A 20900-nucleotide genomic window follows, 5' to 3' on the forward strand; every position below is an offset into this window, starting at 1 on the left:
GATTTCATCAGAGGCATCATAAACATTCTCCTAGGTGAGCTAAAATGTCTGTAAAACATAAAATGTAAGGTGTCCTGTGGAGACACATTGTCGCAGCTGCAAGGACCCTAAGAGCCAGATGTGCTCCAACCACTAGGAGAAGCCAGCAGGTGATACAACATATTAAGTCTAAATTTGGTCAGTAGAAATCTGCCCCAATCACTAGTAACAATGGATGGGTATGGTTCCATGCCCTGGACTGTTTTTAGAGCGTTTGCCCCCAAACCCTTGGTTTCATCCGTTCTGTCTGTTCTCTTTGTTGAGATTTATATTCCAATAATTTGTCCCTCACCCACTTCAGCTCCGCAGTGTGCATGGTCTGGAGGCTATAAAATAAGACCTCCCTATCCAAGTTGTTGAAGGCACCCTTTACATATACGATCTTGTCCATATGGTCAAGGGCCAGACAATTGGTGAGAATCAGCCTATTCAACTGGGATTCCTCCCTAGTCCAGACCTCAATCCAACATAACTGTGGTCTGAGGACAAATATGTCTCCTATACATTTTACCCAAGCTCATTGTGCACACAAAAAGCCGGGTTGCTTTGCGGGACCGTAACACACGTCTTAAAAACATGTTTTTGACATTCTGGATAATATAAGGTTTCAAGTATCCCTGGACCTCACTACCATATATGGTCTTAGAAAGACATTTAAACCTTGTAAACCTTTTTTTTTTTTTAAGTTTTCAAAAACCTTTATTGAGGAAAATCATGGCAGACACAATACACTGTGCAGTACTGCAGCTCAAATCGACAAAATACTGAGCAGGTCAAGCGTTTAGTAACAAGTAGATTACATCTTGCAGCAAATTGAAAAAACGTGTAAGTTGAAATCACTGCTCCACTACACCGAGGTCCCTCCCCCCCAAGGGGACCTCACACAAAATAGCAACATCAGTGAGGGTACTAAAAAAGCAGTGGCGCTTATGGAAAGGGAGAGAGCAGTCACTGGCCAGCTCCGGAGGCCGCCGCGGACACAGGGCCGGCGGGGAGCGCCGGAGAGGCAGCGCCACTGGGATGGGAACGGGAAAGGATGTAAGTAACCAGAGGGCCCCAAATGTCAACAGTTCGAGACCTGGCAGGCAATAAATCCCAGAACTCCGATAGGAGAGTCTGGTACCGAGAGGCATCCTCCAGCCAACTCTCGGCTTTGGGAGCAGGCCGACGACCCCAACACATGGCCACCCTGCGCCTAGCAAGGACCAGCAGCATCGAGATCAGACGCTGAGAAGCATCAGGACAGAATTTAACGAAGCAGAGAAGGCACAGGGGTGGATCGGGCTGCACTGTAGCGCCGGTGATGTCAGAAATGGTGGAATACACCGCTCGCCAGAACTCAGAGACCTTAGGGCATAGCCACGCTAAATGGGCAAAGTCCGTGGCAGGAGAAGCACAACGCACACCATTGTCCCCAGGAATTAGCCCGAGCCTGTGGAGCTGTACTTGGGTGCGGTACAGCCTGTACAAATACTTGAAATGGATCAGACGGAGCCGGTGGTTCGGTGACAGCTTTTTTGTCTGATTACAGCAATATAGCCAGTCGGCCTGCGGAATGTCGATACCGAGATCCGCACCCCATGCCTCCCGCGCACGATCTGAGGAAACGGGGGCGGACATCGGGTGAGAGCGTATAATTTGGTGACTAATATGTGCAGCGACAGGGAAGTATATTTGAAATCCAGAGCCGGCATGGTGGGTGGAAGCTGAGGGAATGTGGGGTGAAGTTTTCGGCAAGTGGCACGCAGCTGGTAGAATAAAAGCGTGTCTGTAGGAGAGTAGGGTCTGCTATCCTAAGGTCACCCCAAATGTTTGCTTTTTGCTTCACTTGTTTATGACTTAATGTGGCTGAGGGCCTGCTAATCAGACCCACAGCCTGCTGTTCTCTCTCTAAATTACTGCCAATGCACTCTATGTGCATTACGAATTGGAACTGGTTCACCTTATAGGCCCCTGTAACAGTGTACCCCAGGTACCCAGGGCATAGGTGTATCCAAGGCCTACCAGGGGCTGCAGCATGTATTGTGCCACCCCTGGCCTGGCCTACATATTTGACACAACTGGCTGATCACTCAGCTGGGGTAAGTTGGTGTAATCACCTCTTACTTAGATATAGTATCCCTATATCTAAACCTATCTGGACACATGTTAACCTATAAGCCACTCCTATGGAAGGCCTCGAAAATCCTGGTGGCAGAGTGCTTGGTTTCGTGTGAGATGGTGCTCTGGCACGAGCTGAGCCCGTCTGCAGCTGTCGGGAACAACTCTCTTAGCTGTTCCGGGATATTGCCAAACCATATACTCTTAAGTGCATTATAATACTCGCGGTTATTTGCTAACTTTGGTTTGGCTTTATCAAAACATGTTGAGTAAGGTGTCATACGAATTGGGATACTACCCCCTCGCCAATTCTGGCAACAGGGGTAGCATTCCACCCTTCTAGAGGGACACGACATGTACATAACCTGAACCCCGGTTAAAGTTAAACTCGAGCCTCAGCATCACAAAATGGATGCTGCCACCACAGACACAAGTCTGACCTCCTGCTGCTGGGAGTCCTTCCAGCGAGGGAGGTTGGACAAAGGGTTTCCTGCCTTGGAAGGTGCGAGCACCACCCCAGACAGGATTTTGTGTATTGGGTAGAACAGGGCTGAATAGAATGAGACATGCCTGGGGCACACAAGGTGTCCCCGTGCATAAGCCAGTCCAAACCGGTGCTGGAGCTTTCCAGCCCCAGTCTTGGCGCAAAGCTGGACAAAGGAAAGGGGGTGTAACTGCCCCCCTTCCTGGTCCCACCCAGAGGAGGGACCTAGCAGGTGATCCGGCCCCCAGATTGAGAATAAGAGTAGGAGCTGTGTCCCATGACTTCAGATCATCCTGAACTTGACTTGAAACTAAGAAGAAAACTGGCCTCGACATTCTGCTGCACAGAATACTGAAGAGCATCTCCCTTGTGGCCAAGGAGTGACCACCCTGTGAATACAGGCACCATCCAGCAACTCGACGTCTGCTTTGCCGCCACCTCCTGCCGGAGCCCGAACCCAGAGCCTGATGAGACCCAGACTCCCAGACATCTCAGAGCCCGATCCACAGTCCCTGAAAAGAAGAGACCCGTGGAGGCACTGAGAGACGTGGGACCGGAAATCTCGAAAGACCCCTGAGAAGCTGACTGCGCAGCACCCGAGGCACCCTCGATGCTGTGCTTTGGAGTTTGAGAAGCCCCACCACCGAGCAGCATTTGCACTGAAGATCAGCCCCCCAGCTTCTCCACGTTCTGCGTGGGGCCCTTTTGCATTTTGCCACTTGACGCGCCATACCAGCTACTAGTCCGTTGGCTAGTGGCCATCTTGGTGACGAAATCCGACATTTACACTGCTTGTCTGGTTGCTTTAGACTGGCCCTCGCTCCTGTAAAAAGGAGCACCCCCTCTGACCTTGCTGGTCAGAATGAGAAGCTTGCATCGTTTCCTGCGTGGCTTGCATTAGCCAAGGCCTGTTTGCTCCAATCAAGAAGCCAACACCGCCATCAGCTAGAGCCTTCATAGGACAGCTCGTGACCGACGCCTGGACATCCTCGACCTCTTCATGTTCATGTGGCTGCAGAGACAATCTTCACCTCTTCGCCTGTTTGCACCCGACATCGCCTGGTTCCATCCTGGTTCCACGGTAGTCACTGGCTAGCGACTTTGAACATTGTCCCCTCTGCTTTCAGGTCTTCACCTCTTCAGATCAACCCTTGGATCCACCGGAACTCTCCACGGCGACCCGCCTGCAGCATCTTCATCTACAGGCTTCGTAGACCAGCGCGACGAAACCTGACACACTTTGAGACATATGCACCCGCTTCCTGTCGGTGAGGTAAACCTGGCACTCTGGTGCCCCTGTGTAGCAATACACCTCTAGTGTCTATGTTCCAAGTTGCTAGGTTCTAGGTCATCCGGAAGGTTCCCTTTTCACTAATTTTGTAACTTTTACGCACCATTGACTTTGCATTGGTGCATGCGTGTGCTTTAAGCGCTGCACCCGAGTCCCGCGGGCCTTTCCCGACTTCTTCACTGTTAGTCCCGAACAGCTCCAGCGATTCCCCAGGCCCTAGGCCTACTTCCTTTCCAATTCGTGGTACTTATACCACTATTTTAGTATATGGTTTAGGTGGCCCCTAGGGCTCATCCATATTGTGCAACTTTTGTATATTTAAACTGTGTTTTGTTTTAACACATTTGCTTCTGTGCTCATAAAGAGTATAGGGGATATTTGTAGTAAATAAATATATATATATTTTCAATATATATCTGTGTGGTGTCCTTTCATTTGGTATTCAAGGGGATTGTGTATGGTAAAACAGCTTGCTTCACATGCCTTTACAGAGTTTAGCCTAAGACTGCTTTGTCCACGCTACTAGGATAGCTGGTCTATAAGGTTGACTTACAACCAATCATCATAAGGGTTGAGGAGTCAGGAAGAGAGTAGAAGGTGTTCTCTGGGTAAAGATCCGCTACCGTCCTCAAACCCAACCGCGTTGCATGTCTAGACATGCTAGAAGACTGAAGTGAGGGGAAATCTGGGTGGTTCACTATTGGCACGGAGTTGGCAGAGAGCTGAGGGATGCTGGAAAGCCGACGCAGACCAGACCAGGCCAATCGCAATCCGAACTTCCGCCCGAGGGTGCACTGCGGGCGCGAACAAAGCTGTGGACAAAGGCCAGGGGAAAGCTATGTCTGTCATAACTGTGACGTGACGCTGATAAGGGGTAGGGTGAATCCAAAAATGCAGGAAGCTGGCCTGGGCACACAAGGCATAGATCCTGAAGTCAGGTACACCCATACCACCGGCAGACATGGGGAGAGTAAGGATATCATAGGCTACACTTGGCTGTTTACCCGCCCAAATGAGCGAAATGATTAGGGAGCGTAATTTGCAGAAGAAATGAGAAGTGAGAGGGATAGGGATGTTTAAAAACAGATAGAGAAATTTAGGAGGGACCACCATTTTGATGATTGCGATTCGGCCTGCCAGAGATAGCGGAAATCGGCTCCACGATGGAATCCTGGATTCCAGCCAGTCTACCACACACTCGAAGTTAGACCTCCACAGTTCATCCAGATCCCTACTCAGCCAGATGCCCATATAGTGCGTGGGGCCAGAAGCCCACACAAACAGAAAGTCAGGTGGGAATGGCACGGTGGCATCCATCAAGGGGAATAGAACAGACTTGCTCTAGTTCACCTGGATGCCCGAAAGCCTGCCAAAGCGTATGGTTTCCCAGACCAAGGGGCTAAGGTTCTCCTGAGGATGGCGGACATATAGGGTAACATCGTCCTCGTACATTGAGACGAGCAGGGAGCGGTACGAGAAACCAATACCCCTGTGAGTGTGGGGCTGCCGAAGCCTGGCTGCCATTGAGATGGCAAAGAGCATGGGCGATAATGGCACCCCTGGCATGTACCTCGAGCAATGCTAATAGAGTCGGAGACCTGACCATTAATGCAGAAATGTGCGGAGGGGTTGGCGTAAAGGAGTTTAACCTTACGCAGAAAGATTTTGCTGAAGCCCATACACGGCAAGATGTTAAATAAAAAGTGCCACTCCAGCGTATCGAATGCCTTAGTAGCAGCTACAGCCGGTAGTTTAGGATTAATTTGATGCAAAACTGAGAAGATTGTACAAAGGTTGTGTGAGGTTGCCCTACCTGGAATAAAACCTGATTGATCGGGGAGAGCAATGAGGTGCATGAGTAAAAGAAGGCGGAAGGCTATCAATTTAGCAAAAATGTTGTTATCTATGTTTATGAGGGAAAGGGGGCTGTAGGAGTCCTGACGGTCTGCAGGCTTGTCGGGTTTGAGAAGCAGGGTTATCATTGCCTCACGCAAGGATGGCAGGAAGAGACTGGTATCAAAAGATTCATTGTACATAGCTGCCAGATGTGGTTCCAAGAGATCGGCAAACATTTTGTAGAACAAGGCTGGCAGGCCATCCAGGCCAGGGGCCTTGTCTCCGGGTAGACTAATGATGGCAGCCAGTATTTCCTCCCTGGAAAACGGTTCCTTAAGGAATTTATGGTGGTAGTCTTCCAGTCAGACCAGCGCATTAGATTCAAAGTATTGATAAAAATCCTCTTGTGGCAGAGGAGTACCGGCAGAATAGAGTTGTGAATAGAAATCGAGAAAGCAGGATTTTATGTCCTCCGGGGAGGTAGTCCTATCCGGGCCACCATCTCTGAGGGCCATTATATAGGAGGCAGCTTGAGGTGGACGAAGAAGTTTGGCAAGAGTACGCCCCGGGCGGTCCGCCTCCCCAAAGCGACGTGCCCTACCCTCTCTGCCCAAAAAAGACAGTTCATGGCCAGCCTCATCCGAGAATTCAGTGTGTTGTTGGCATAGTAACACCAGCGTCTCAGGACTTAGGTGTGCCCCCTGGGCAGCATCCAGATCCTTAATTTCCTCATCAAGCTTAGCCAGAGTGGTACGAATAAAGCGAAGGACGCCGGCCTGTTTAGAAACACATTTGCCCTGAATGACGGCCTTAAACCCTTCCTATAAGGTGGAGGCAAAGTCAACGGAACCCGTGTTTAAATCGAAATAGTTGGTTATCGCGGTTTGGATGTCTACACGAAAAGCAGAGTCCCGGAAGGTGTTAGGGGGAGACGCCAAGTGAAGGCCTGTCGCGGGGAATGAGGAGGACTGAGACGGATCTGGACCGGTGCATGATCGGGGAAGGTGCAAGCCATGTGCACTACGTCTGTGAGCCAAGACAAAGCGTCCGGCGAGGTCAGCCAAAAGTCAATTCACAACCAACAACCCCTCGCGCCAGTGATGCAGGTGCCTTCCCGAGCATCGGGGCTGAAGTGGTGCCAAGCATCATAAAGAGCGTTATCGGTTAAAATAGACGTGAGAGCTGCAGCTGCACTCAGATGGGACGTATAGGAGCCCGACCGATCCAAGGTCGCCGATAGAGTGACATTAAAATCTCCACCCCAAATTACCCCCGCGGGCCGCAGGAGGAGATGAGGTGCCAGATGTGATTAAAAAATTCCGGGTCATCGGAGTTGGGGCCGTAGACCGTGGCAATCGTAACGGACTGAGCCAGTAGTAGACCATGGAGGATCACATATCTGCCCTCCGGATCCAGGAGTACCCGGGCGGTCTGCCAAGGGAGGCCCCGGCGCATCAGAATTGAGACTCCCCTGGCATACGACGAGTAGGTGGAGTAGTGGGATTCCCCCCATTAACGGGATTGGAGTCTGGAGACGGATACGGGCAACAGGTGCGTCTCCTGTAAGAGACATATATCTACTTTGTGTCGCTATAAGTGTGAGTGAATCAGTTGGGCCTTGCGGTGGTCATTCAGACCCCGGACATTCCAAGTCCAAGTCCAGCCATAAGGGGGCGGTTCAAAGTGCAGCACAACGCAGCGCAGATGGCAAGCTGCGCAGACAAACACAGCGCACATGAGAAAGAGGAAAGTCAAAGGGCGGCAGGAAGCAGCACAGGTAGGAGTCAGCGCAAGCAAATAAAAACGGCCCTCGGGGGATTTCCACAAACAGGACAGTGCGGGAGAGGCGCGCAAGCATCTAACTGACGGGTATGGCTCAGAGAGCAGAGCACACTGGTGGGCAGTGAAAGCTCCCCACGAACCAAACCACAGGAGGCACAGCTTATAAGGGGAAGGAGGGACCAGTGGAGCAACATGTTGACCAACAATAGATGACCAATGAGCGTAAACAGAACAAATCAGAGAGCACAAGTAGCAAACAAGACTTACTGGGGATAGCAATTGACTTGATGCGAGGTGATGCAGGAAGCACAATGCAGTGTCAAGAACCATACATGTGGAAGCAGTATAGAACAAACATACAGTGAAGAAATGAAGCCACAACCCCAATAGAGGAGCAAGAATCCCCCAAAGGAAACCCCACCCACCCCCACCGAACAGTACCTTGCAAAGAAACCCCTTCAACCCTGCACCCACTCCAACCCCCCAATTAGGCTGAGTCACCAACCCACCCCACCCCAGGAAACCACAACTTTGAAAGGGAAGAACAACTGAGGAGAAGGGAATCATCCCATGGGGGCATGGCAGGGCTAGGCGTACACCCCTGAAGAAAGAATGGTGGCCAAGCTTAAGTGGTGTTAGGCATCCCTTATCAGAAGTTAAAGAAAAACAGAGTGTGCACAGTGAATCTTTGTCACTGAGACAATCAGAGACATCGAGCTGAGATTTAGGAGGGGAGGAGCGGGCGTCTTTGTCAAGTTTCTTAGCGAATGCCAAAGCCTCCCTCGGATCAGGGAAGACAAGTGTTTTAGCGGCCTGTCGGACTCTCAGTTTTTCAGGGTAGGCCAAGGAGTACGAGACCTCATGCTTCTGTAGAAGGCGCTTGGCAGGTAGAAATTCTTGCTGGGCCGCTGTGAGGATGTAGTCCGGGAAGAAGGAGAATGCATTACCCTGGTGATTGATGGTGCCCTTATCTCGTGCAGCACGAAGAATGGTGTCACGATCTTGGTAATTCAAGATTTTAACAATGATTGGCCGTGGAGGCTGCCCAGGACCAGGATGCGGGCTAAGAGAATGATGAGCACACTCCACAATAAATACCGTAGAGAGGACATCTCCAAAGAGCTCCCTGATCAGCTGTTCCACAAAGTCCTCCATCCTTGAAATGTTGGTGGATTCCGGATGGCCCGTGATGCGGAGATCGCTCCGACGGGAGCGGGCCTCCAAATCCTCGTTCTTCTCCCGGATGACCGCCAAGATTTTGTCAATTTGGAGTAGTTTCTGATGGTCCTGGATAGCAGCATCCTCGGCATCCGACACCCTGGTCTCAACATGGAGTAGGCGGTTGTCGTGGGAGTCAACACAGGCCTTTACCGAGTCCAGACAAGCTGAGAGTTGATCCAGCTGGGTCGCGATTCCAGTCACTGTTGACTGGACGTCTAGCATGATTGCCTTGAGGTCATCATCCCGAGTAGAGGGGGCATCCATGGTGACAGCAGAGTCAGCGCCCTCAGAGCAAGCACCGTCCTGTCAGGAAGTCCTTCGGAGCTCAAAAGCTATCTTGGGCTGTCTAGGGTCTGTTTTCCCCATGTTGAGAGACCCAGTCGTCAAGAGTGAGGCTTACACAAGGCAACAGGCAGCCAATGAGAACAGGGGCGCGCCGGACCGCCAATAGCCGACAGTATGAGGCAAATATGTGTCAAACAGGACCCCCCAATGAAGACCGCTGCAGTCCCGAACGAAGGCCCTGGAGATAGTATGGGCGTCCAAGGTAGTGAGTTCGTGGAGCATTCAGTGTTTCCTCTTTACAGCCTCCCACTGGAACGACTGGCAACTAAGGAATTAAAGCAGGGACCCAAGCCAGCGTTAGACAGGTATACCACCGGCAGACCCCAGCTCCACAAAGTCACAAATACCGAGATTATGGAGGGTGCAGAGGAGCCAACAGCAAGCACACTTTTGAGAGGTGTGAAGACGGCCGCTCGACATGCACTAGGCCGCAGGACTGGGTCACATCACGCTGAGGGTGGGAATAATGTTAGGCACTCCACAAACTTCAGGGGATCAAGCAAAGGCAAGGAAGGCACCTCCAGGTTTTGGCAGTAATTGCAGGGCGGTCCCTAGGGCCCGCACCATCCTAAGTGCCCATCCGTGAAGGCAGGGAGCTCCAAAAGGCAGCTCGTGTGTGCAGGCAGCAATGACGGCAGGAGGAGAGCAGCGCCGGCGTAGAGGCAGGAGCACCAGGCTGGAGCGGTGTCCCCCCAGCAGGAAGCAAGCAGAAAGGGGGCGCAGTGTACAGGGCCCAATGGCGGCAATGAAAAACCCGCTCCGATGAGGAGGGAAACACCAAGCTCCAGCGACGTCTCCCCAGACATGGATCGGTCCAGTCGAGGGTGCAGCTGGGCCGCCGCAGGCCAAGGCCCGATTCCAGCTACACAGCACCCAGGGGAGAGTCCAAAGTCCAGGGGAGGCAGGTACTGCAGATGAGCCAGGTGCTGGGCAGTTGGGCTCCGGCCGCAGGCAGCACCCGCTCGGCCGGGCAGTTGATAGGCTGATTAGCAGGGGGCGCCCACCAGACAGAGGCAGAACCAGAGGGGAACCGCGGGGGGGCCGCCGCTCACGTCGCCGAGCCCAGGTGCCCGCGGCTGCAACAGGCGGCGAGCGTGGAGGTGTCAGGACGTTAGCGCCCGGGCCGCAGCACCCTGGGCAGGACCGATCAACCCGTGGGCCCCGTACCCCACCAATAATGCCACAGAGGCGGCACCACTCACCCGGTGATGACGGTCACCATCCCCGGAATGCGCCGCAGCTGTGAGCGGCAACAGGAGGCCTCCACACTCCGGAGCAGGAAGGGCCGACCCACACGGGCCCAAGAACACAGGCCCAGCGTCAGCTGAGGATGGCGTATCTCCGCCCCGGGACCTCGCAGAAGGGCAGCAATGCGATGAACCGGCGCCTCGCAAGTAGGGGGGGCAGGAATCAGCGTTGATGTGCAGGTAAGGTGAAGATGCCTGCAGGATTATTGCAGTTTGACAAGCTTGGCCGGCAGAGCCCACTAAGAGTGCGGCCATCTTGCAGCCGGCCAAGCCATGCCAAACCTTCGTTAGAATTTGGGGGGCCTGAATCCTAACCTGTAGCCTTGATAAGCAGCACTTTCTTTACATCGATCAGGGGCTATCAATTCTTATTAGTGTCAAACAACGCACTGACGTATAAACAAGATAGAACTTTTGCCAAAGTATGGTTTCCCACCTTAAGTGTTTTGGGTCGGGTAAACTGTGGGCCAACTTCCATCACATACAACTTAGTGACGTTTACTGCAAGGTCCAAACCAGTCATAAATGCAAGAAAAGTATCCAGTAATAACTGTAAAGCCACGGCGGTCCACACCATGAGGACTTTATTATTGGCGTACAGTAGAACTGAAAGCGCTCTCGTTCCCAGCTTTTGGCAGCCGGCCTTAATCAAAAGAAGAGCTTGCTCCAGACCATTATCATAAGAGGTGAATAGGAAGGTGGCAAGAATACTCCCCTGATACTAGTTCTAAAGGATTGGTGTCCCTGAGAGTGCTGAACAGAGGTTGAGGTGTGGGCATGTACATCACTTACAAGGAACACTATATCCAGGTCCACCCCTATCACCAGAAGCAGGCCCCACCATTGACCCTGTCAAAAGAGGATGAAAAGTCTATGAATACAACATGAATTGACTTGGGCCAAGCAACAGTGAACTTGCCGATAATTAAATATAGATTCAGGCATTGGTATGTTGTTGATATGGCTGCCTGAAGCCATATTGTACCTCAGGAATTATGTTATTTTCATCTGCCCACAACATCAACCTATTTAGAAGTACCCTTCTGAGGACCTTCATGGTGACATCAGTCAAGGATATTATCTGGTAATAGTAAGGGTTGTCTTTATCCCCCTTCTTAAACATCAGTGCAATTACAGCGGTGGACCATGAGGGCAGGGTGCCCTCCCTCACTGCTGTGTTAAGAACCATCACCAGGGATGGACCCCAGATCTCATATTATCGAAAAGCAGATCAGAGGATATCCCATCAGGCCCTGGGCCCTATTGCGTTCTAGTGCCCGGAAGCCCTTAGTGACTTCATCTAGGGTGAAAGTCATGTTGGCTCCGCCACTCGCGAATCCACCCTGGTCCTACTTACCCCCACTTGACCCATAGTTATGGATACCTTCTGAGTGTTCTATCCATATCCACTGTTGCATATCCACTGTTGCTCTGTAATGTGATGAAATAGAGCAGGGCCATTTGTGCTGGCAATGCATGGCTAATTTATTATTCTCGAAAACAAGGAACTATATTTGGTCGTGCAAGCTTGTGCTAGATCGTTTCAGGCTCTCTTTCTAAGGATGGATTTACAATTATCAAGTTCTAATGTGTACCCCTTTACAACAGGAAGCTACCCATTTCTTGTCTCCAGATACCTGCCTCAAGGTGGCCTTCAGAAAATGAAGGGCCTGGGAACCATTGCTTTCAAACCATTTTGATTCCTGTGGCCTTTTGTTTGTTGTAGGAGCCCTAAGTAGTGCTTACAACTTCTGTGAGATGCTAGCATATGCCAATAAGATTGCTTCACCCGAGGAACACACCCTGAACTCTGAGGGGAACACACCCTGAACAGCTGACGAGGTCCTAGCACTGCCGTTTAACCCACTGATCATTAAGGACAGGGGGCTACAATCACTGATTGGGCTGTGCACTATACTAAAATTGGAAATAAATAAAAACAGGGGAGCTGATAGAAAAATAAAATCTAATATGTAAACACAACCCCTTCCTCAAAAAATTGGTAAAATACAGGGATTGATGGACTTAACTAATTTCTCCATATAGAAAACAAGATAGGTGCTTTAGATTGTATTGAAATCCGAGCCCTCCCTTGTATAAACTATGCATACCCTGTGCCAACACACATTTGGGTTCGCTAATCAATAGATATAAAGGACAATCAAATGAATGGCAATTAACAACACCCACTTATATAAACTTCTCCATTCCATATCTGCTCACAATCCAAGACTCAATGGCGAAGCTTAAAGTGGAGAGGTTAGATACCTCGTCCAATCAGTCTTCAGCATTTTAACAATTAACTAAAGCAAAAGATGTATAGCCTGGGAGGGTTAACTTCAGCGCTTGCCACAGGTGCAAGTCCCAGGTGAAAAACTTAATTTTCCCATGTAATTCCAAGGAGGCAAAGGTAATTAATCCCCCTTGACCCTCCGCACAGTTGAAACCACAACTGGAATAAAATAGGTTTGGTATCCTTCTAGGATCAATCACAACACTGCTGTTGCAGCGTTATGATTGGCTTAGGGGAGTGAGGCTGCCTGTGGCTACTTCCTGTTCAGGAGAGCAGGGTCCGGTCAGGAGCTGAAGCGGCGCAGGACTCTGGAAGGTACGTTTTTTAAAATTTACATTAAACCTTTCCCGCCTCCCCCCACAAACCTTTGTGGCCCCCAACCAGTGAGTCATGCCGGCGTGACTGGATGATTCACAGTGGAACTTGTGGGGACAATGACTGATGGAGCCACCTTTCTTTTCCCCATGCTCAACTAGAATGATAGAACAATGTATGCATGGGGCAACATTCCAACCAAGGCCAGTCAAGGCAGTATGTAACTGGGAGCACGGAGTCAGGCCCTTGTTCCCTTGCAAGAAATGAGGCCAAATAGAGACAAGCATCTGAAGCCACAACGGTAGAAGCCCCAAGCTGGAAATAGAAATGAGGGTTTCAGATAAATTGTTCCCCACACTTGTGCAGCCAATCAAAAGGTTTCTCAAGTGATCCCCTGCCCGACTCAGACTTGGTTCCATGGCCAAGAGAGCATGGTTAACAAAGTCAAATCCAAGTTAAAGTCTAGGAGTAGAACACAGTCAGGGCCATACCGGATTGTGAAGGTGATGAAGATGATGATACTGAAGGAGCCTGACAACGCCTTATCGCTGGACCAAGAGGAGTGGCCCAGATCTGCTTCTTCCTGATGCTCGGTCAAAAACAGGCCCAGTGTTTGCCCAGGCTGGTGCATTGGGAGACCTTGCAGCACTTAAGAGCATGAGGATCAGGGCAGCCCCATCTCTGTCCTGGGAGGTATGGGACTTGTAGTCCCCACAGTATCTCCTTCTCTCTCCTCGTAGTGGGAGACCTTGCAGCGCTTAAGAGCGCGATGATCAGGGAGTCCCACTTCTCCTGGCAGATATGGCCCTCGTACCCATCACAGCATAAGTTATACTTAGCTCAGGTAACTATAACTGCTGAATTTCTATGTTTTTGTCCATGTGAAATCTGTATCTTACTATAACGCCCCAGTAACTTTTAGTCTTTTCAGTCTATTTCACAGGTTTTTTTTTAAAGATAAATTGTACTACGATTTTACCTATAAGTTCAATTTGGTAATACTCATTTTTAAAACTTTATAAGTACACTTTTATCTTACATTTATTATTATTAAGCTTGCTGTGGGGGGCTTTAGAGAAGCTGTCCATCAACCTGGATAAAGGCGGAAAGAATTAACTTACTACTAAGGTGGACAGTGAGGGGTCAAATGGGGAGACCTTGTAAGTGATTTTGTGCATTTGCTTACTCATAGTAACTTAAAGGGTAACCTTGGCATATTCTCTTACCAGGAGGAGACAAGAAAGAGCCCATTCATCACAGTCACTAGAGAAGAGATTGCGCTCCTGCAGATCAATGATGCATTCCCCTGCATCAAGGATTTCAGATGATTTTCAAGGTGGAATTGCCTTGGAAACACACTGGCTTTCCCTTTGCCAGGGTCAGAGAAATTAGGATCATTTGTCCTTTACAGAAGTACATTTTTATTTGTAAATGCTTCCTGTTGAGGTTTAATTTTTGTGAAATCAGCCCCAGGGCCATAACTAAACCTCACCTGCCTGTTTATACAACAAGAGTCCATAGTTTTGCACAAGATGTTTGCCCATATGGAGTACTTTTAACTGGATAATTAGTAAGTGCTTCCTCTTTGGGTAAATGTCTAGTGCATATTAAACGCTACAGCTGCGTAATGGACCACAATCAAATGTGTCCACTGACTTTGTGTAGTTTAATTTCGGCAATGGGATTGTTCCTCATGTGTCTTCTTTTAGAAATCTGTGATAAATTGAATCCTAAAATAGAGTAAAAAACATGACTATGAAGAGGTGAAACTCCACCAAACAAGGTTACTTCCTCTTAACTGTAGGAAGTAGGTGCTTTTTGTTCGAATCAGATATCTTCATTCTCATTTGCCTCAACAATGTGTCATTAAAATTGGTGGGAAACCCACTTGAGGTGCCTTTTGGTAAGATGCTCCTACACCTGGGAAAAGGCAGGAATGTTTTTGCCTACTACTAAGGTGGATAGTGTGGGGCCAAAGGGGCAGAGCTTGTCAGTGATTTTAAACATTTTCATACTCATAGTAATTTAAGGGGAGAACCATGGGCTTTATTATTATTAGTGCAGGCTTTGCGATCACTAAATAGCTTCATACACCTTTCCCCATAGAATTCGTTTTTTCAGAAATTATCATTTTGTTCTTCCTACACAACCTTCTTCTTCACCAGTTCATCGCGAGATTGGTGTAATTTCTAAAAAATGTAATCCCCGTGGCAGTCTTGCACTTGTGATACAGATTAAAAAATACTTTATTTAGACAATGAAGTCTGTCAAAGTGCTTTAGTGCCAAATAGAATGAAAATGATAGATAGTGTCACAATTTTTCATAAGGGTTGATAATTCAACAGATAACAAATAGTTCATATGCAGGTTTCCTCAACGGTTAAAAAATAAATAAAATACAATTCGATAGACAACGAATAACTTGGTAAAATAGTCTCCGGTTAAAATTTCGCCGTGTCTAACTAGCTATTACTGTTCTGTCTGCTCTAATAAAAACCAGTACTTTTAAAAAAAAAACTTGTGTCTATATACTTGATGAACAAGAGATGTTTTTACGACAAGCACAATTTGTTCTGGGGATATTTACCAGACTCTATGAATGCTAAGAGGTGCAATAATTATTATAGCCACTTGTAACCATATCCCTAGAGGTTATGTTAACACAATGTTGCATAGCCACAAGCATAACCCAAGACAACTTAATACAGCAAAACATATTTTACCATACCAAAAGATAATACAACTGAAGGGCAATAGGAAAAACCAATACATTACATAACAAAACGTGTAATATAGCATTACATATTTAAGATGATTGAAACAGCATTTTTGACAGGTCAGTCTAGGTTCTCTTTCTCTTCCTGAAGGTTCATAAACTGTTTCTTCCCCAATGACAGCACTGTGTGTGGAGATGTGAGCCTGGATGCTACTGCCCCAGTGGTCAGGTCCTGTCTCAGAATGACACAGCCTGCATCGACAAGGAGGACTGCCCCTGCCTTGACCTTTTGACCGGAGAGCGGCACCTCCCTGGTGTGAGCATCAAACGGAGCGATGGATGCAATAACTGGTAAGAAAGTAAAAGCCCTTCTCCTTCGCTCTTTTTTTAAAGTTGTCTAAATAAAGGTACAGAAGGAATAGTCAGGGTTTGATGTCTGCAGATTCATTTTAGAAGTTGTCTAATGAACGGAAGAGCCACAAATGCATGAGGAATAGTGAATAGCTGTATTTAAATGCCACTATTAACATCTTAAGATAATGCTTCCTGAGAAACAAAAATAATTTTAAGAGGAAGAACACTTAAAATGAAAAAACACAATGTTCAAGCAGTTGCGTTGACTCTATGCCACACAAAGGGAGCTACAACTACTAAGTAAGATTTATCAAGTCAAACAAGGCCACCTTGCTTGCCCTGCATGGCTTGATAAATCTAGAGTAACACAATACAGCTCAAACGCTGCGTTGCATTACTCTCCCATGGCAGGAGTTCCATTGGTGAAGCATGGGCTTTCCCACACATCTACCCATGGATGTTGCTGTATTCATGTATTTATAATTACTGCTAGACCTGGTAATGCATTAAAATGCTACGCCTTCCCAGTCGAGGTGCAACGAGGAGAAATATCTTTATTTCTCTTTGTTATTTCCTCTTTGCAGCACTCGTAGAAAGAGGAAAATGCTTCAGAGGATTGTTTTTGTGCAGGAAGGTGCCCCTACCTGCACAAAAACAATCTAGCATACAACACAGGCAACCTTGCACCATGGTGCAAGGGGGCCTGCATTTATGTTAGGTAGAACATTGCGTGCCAACGCAACAAGAAGACAGAAATGCACTGTACAATGTATAATATAGCGCTTTCCGACCTTTTCCCTATCACACAGCGAAGTAAGGTGGTTTGCTGAGCTGCTTGATTTTTTGATAAATGTGCCCCCAAGTTTAGAAAAAGTTGTGATTATTTCCTGCCATTTTAATACAGAATGATAGCCTGCTGTCCAAGGCCTCAACCAGTTGCTAAAGGCCTTGCATCTGAGTTATGGACCCAGCCACAGACGAAGGAATTGGACTTTAATAACCAGGTCAGCCTAATAAAAAAGGGCTGTAAGCCTACTAATTTATTCCGCCTACTCATGGTAGAATGATATAAATGAAAAAAACAGAGAAAAGGGAAGGCAAACATAAACCTGAAGCAGCCACTTTTGGCTCTGAGCCACTCCATTGTCTTCAGTGGATGTCTCAGCATTCCAATTTAATATAAACACTTCAAGAGCAGTGAAGTTCATGTCCATAATAATGTTACCTTTGTTTGCTAAGGATATAGAGCGTTTGAAATTGATTTCTGTAATAGAAATATCACAAACATACACTCCTTTCATAATAACTTAGATTCCATTATTCATAATTAGGTTTTCCTGTTTTCAGTTTCTAATTTTGGTAAATTCCGGCGTTTTTTTCCCAGTGTTTTCAAGTGATTTCAATACCTTAAAAAAACAGTTGTTATCAGTGGTTATACATTTTCGCGCCACTAAAAACAACAGAAAAAGTGTTTTCAGGTGTTTATGGAACGTTTTGCTTTTATTTTTGCTTGTTTTCTGCACTGATAGCACATGGTATATAGACCGTAGAAGTATAGTGTATATGAGGTTGAAATAGATTTTTGCAAATTAAACTTATTGTAGTACACCATACAATACTTCTTCAGTGAGTCTTTGGTCATGCACACTCGTTCTTTCTTTCCTATGTAAACTTCTGTGAAAAGGCCCTCTCAACATTGACACTTGAGACAGGTAATGCCAAAACATTTCTTAACTCTGGCCGCTGACATAGGTTTCCATGCCAATACTGGTGCACTTGAAGAATGCGATTCTCAGGGCACGTTCTGCAACATGTTTGTTGAGCTGGGCACTTATGCCCTCAGAGTTATTGAAGCGGTCAAAAATGAATCAGCACTTTTGAAACTACAGAGGAAATTCCCCTTTACTGAAGGGATCTAGAACTTGTACAGAGTAACACAGTGAGGTTTCATTGACTTCAAATGCTATTGGTGGTGAAGGGACATTTCTATGCATCATTTCAAAAAGTCTGGTGTCATGTTTTCACCACTATCCCAGATGCTTGGTGATAGCACTCTTTTTACATATACTTGTCACTATACCATGCATTGAATGTTTAAAGCCTGAGGCATTGACAATTCACCTTCTATCAATATTGACCCACTAGAAACTGGGGGCTGATGTATTAAGGGTTTTTACTCATTCTCTGTGGGTAAATGTGATGACACACATTAGGAAAGATTCTTTTGAAACCAGCCATTTTACCTATCAGTGAAAGAATCAAACACAGCCAAATTATCAAATATGATGTTGATATTTCTTGATTCTCTACACTTTATAAAATAATAAAACAAGACCTAAAATATGAACCTAAACCCTGCATCTTTGGACCAAAGACCACAAAACTGAAAAAAGGAAGAAGAAACAATATTTTAGTGGCACCCCTAAACAACAAAACACAAGCAGAATAATGTTAGCCCAGTCTTTCTTACTGCTAGCTTGTATAACAAAGTTACACTGTATTGGCCCCCTCAGGAAGAAAAAATGTCTCTTTCATTCTCTTTTTCCTTTCTTTGAATGGCATTTAGTTTGTGGTTGTGCAGGTGTTTTTTCAGTGTTTATATCTTTTCACTGGTGAGGGCTATTTCTCTTTCAGTGGGGTTTTATCAGTTATTATGGGTATAAACCTAAAACCACACAGCCTATTCATAATAATAGCTTAATGAAGAGTTATTTTACGATTTAACATTTGTTGGCTAGAACTGATTTCTTCATGTGAACAGCTTATTCCTTGGGAAGCAGGAAAATTAATTTGAAAAACATGCAAACGATTAGAAGTTTCAAAATAATCAAGGCAAAACTTCAGAATTTATTGCCATTTTGATACACCTTAAGAGAGGAGTTGGACTATTATAAAATTTTAATTGCATTCTGTACTTAACTAGCTCAAAAATATAAGTCAACTTTGGCACTTTTCAATCGACTTCAGTCTATGAGACATTATGGGCAGAATGTACATACAAATCTAGATAAGGAGTAGTAATTTAACACTGCATGACTCTAAACCAGTGGGATTCCCTGACATTCCATCCAGTTTCCCAATATTTTCTGGTGTTTTTGGATACCCCATAAATACTAGAAATTCTAACAGGTTGCAAGTTTCCATTTCTGCTTCCCAATTGGCAATGTCTGGGGCTTCTGGTCTTCGCCAGTGTTGGTCAGTGTCTCTAAATTCTTTGCCTAAACATGCATTGTCAATTCGATTGAACCCATTATATTCCAGAATGTTTAATGGAGAATAAGGATAAGGCAGTTGAGTATAAAACAAGGCCAATTCCTGCTTCTTCCCAGAATTTCCAAGTGATGCTACAGTTCCATATTGTATAAAGAAAGCCATCCTCTTCTGTTTGACATTCAATACACCGTGGTGAGGGCTTTCTGGCTTTCTTTCACAGCTGTTTCTTATATTAATATATTCAGTGAAGGTATCTTCCCTGGATTAGCTGATGTATCTGAGGTATAGGGGTCCCAATTGGCGTCCACATCCTCAAGTGGACCTATATCATATTCCAAGGCCTGTCTGACATCATGGAAGTCTTACTTGATAAAATAATAGATGATCTATTACAGATGTAGTTGTAGGAAGTATATATAGTTAAGTGTAGGTTTACTATGTTTAACGCCACATACATATGTACTTTCATAATATATAAGTATATCAACAAGACAGATAGATGTGGCGTTAAAGACTAGTAATTCTATGCTTACCTTTATGTAATTTTCGGTACTATATTTTTGAATCATGATATTTATGACCACAGTATTCTGATATACAGCTGTGTTAGTGTCTAACAGACTGGCCTGCTGGTCTGTGTCTACCTACATATCCGTCATTAACAAAACATGATGCTACACTATGTTATAAGTCACAAATACTGAAACTAAAAATGACCTGAGGTGCGTTTGTGCTTCAATTTAATTTTTATTTTCTCCCCATTCTTTCATCTTTCAACCTAGCAGAGAAATCTGCATAGGCTTACCCATTTTTATATGTTCACTTTTGCAATTTTATATTGCGCAAACTCACCCCATGGGTATTGGATTGCTCTTGTATGAGCATAAGTTAGGTCAAATTCCAATTGACTTTTCTTATGTATGGAAAAATTAAGTGATTTGCTTAGAATCACAGGAAGTTGAAGGTCCCCCAGGTCCAAGCCGGCAGGTCTGGCCATAACGCCACATTATCTCCCACTGTGCTGGTACAAATTTTCCTTTGTTGCTCCTGATACTCATGAACATCAGAATTTTTTTTGTTTTTCTATGTGTTATTTCTTCCTTAACAATAGAACTTTTTTCGCACTGTTAATAATTTTTCACTACTGTAGCCCATGATTGTGCAATCAAATGCAAGAAAGCTAGATGATTGGCATCTGAAAACTTTTTAGAGCAATTCCAGGCAATCTGAATCGGATTTATTTGTGAACATTAGAAAAAAACAGCTAGTCTGCATGCTTCTAGAAGCAATGTTGACAAACATTGAACAGCTGTTCACCTAAACACACACACGTAGAACTACAATACAATATTTTGCTTATAACTTTAAAACAGCTGAATGGAAATAGAACAAATCAATGAAAGACATTGATAAAAAATAGCAAACAAACATAGAACCACAAGCCTATTTAAATTGGTTTATTTCCAGTCCGCTGCTTTACTGTTTTGGTGAAAAATATGCATAGAGGAATTTCCATCTGAAAACCATCTTGTTGGGATTCCTACATAAAATGTAATTCCTTAACCAATCTGCAAAAAATTTTATTGTATGTAAGTAAGAGTCTCCTGTACTTATTCTTTTCTGACGTTCCTGCTTATTGCTCTAGGATACTTGTACACTAGTGG

General features: G+C 46.2%; 1 protein-coding gene across 1 annotated transcript in view; it reads left to right on the top strand.

Moving 5' to 3' along the window:
- The window catches only part of LOC147685082 (SCO-spondin-like), a 1395910-nt gene that overhangs the window by 791618 nt on the left and 583392 nt on the right, over positions 1 to 20900 (top strand). Inside the window, exon 59 of the mRNA XM_086939757.1 lies at positions 15851 to 16020. Coding sequence (XP_086795883.1) covers positions 15851 to 16020 — 170 coding nt within the window. The remainder of the gene's footprint in view (positions 1 to 15850; positions 16021 to 20900) is intronic.

Source organism: Lissotriton vulgaris, chromosome 10 (assembly GCF_964263255.1).
Source record: "Lissotriton vulgaris chromosome 10, aLisVul1.2, whole genome shotgun sequence".
NCBI lineage: Eukaryota > Metazoa > Chordata > Amphibia > Caudata > Salamandridae > Lissotriton > Lissotriton vulgaris.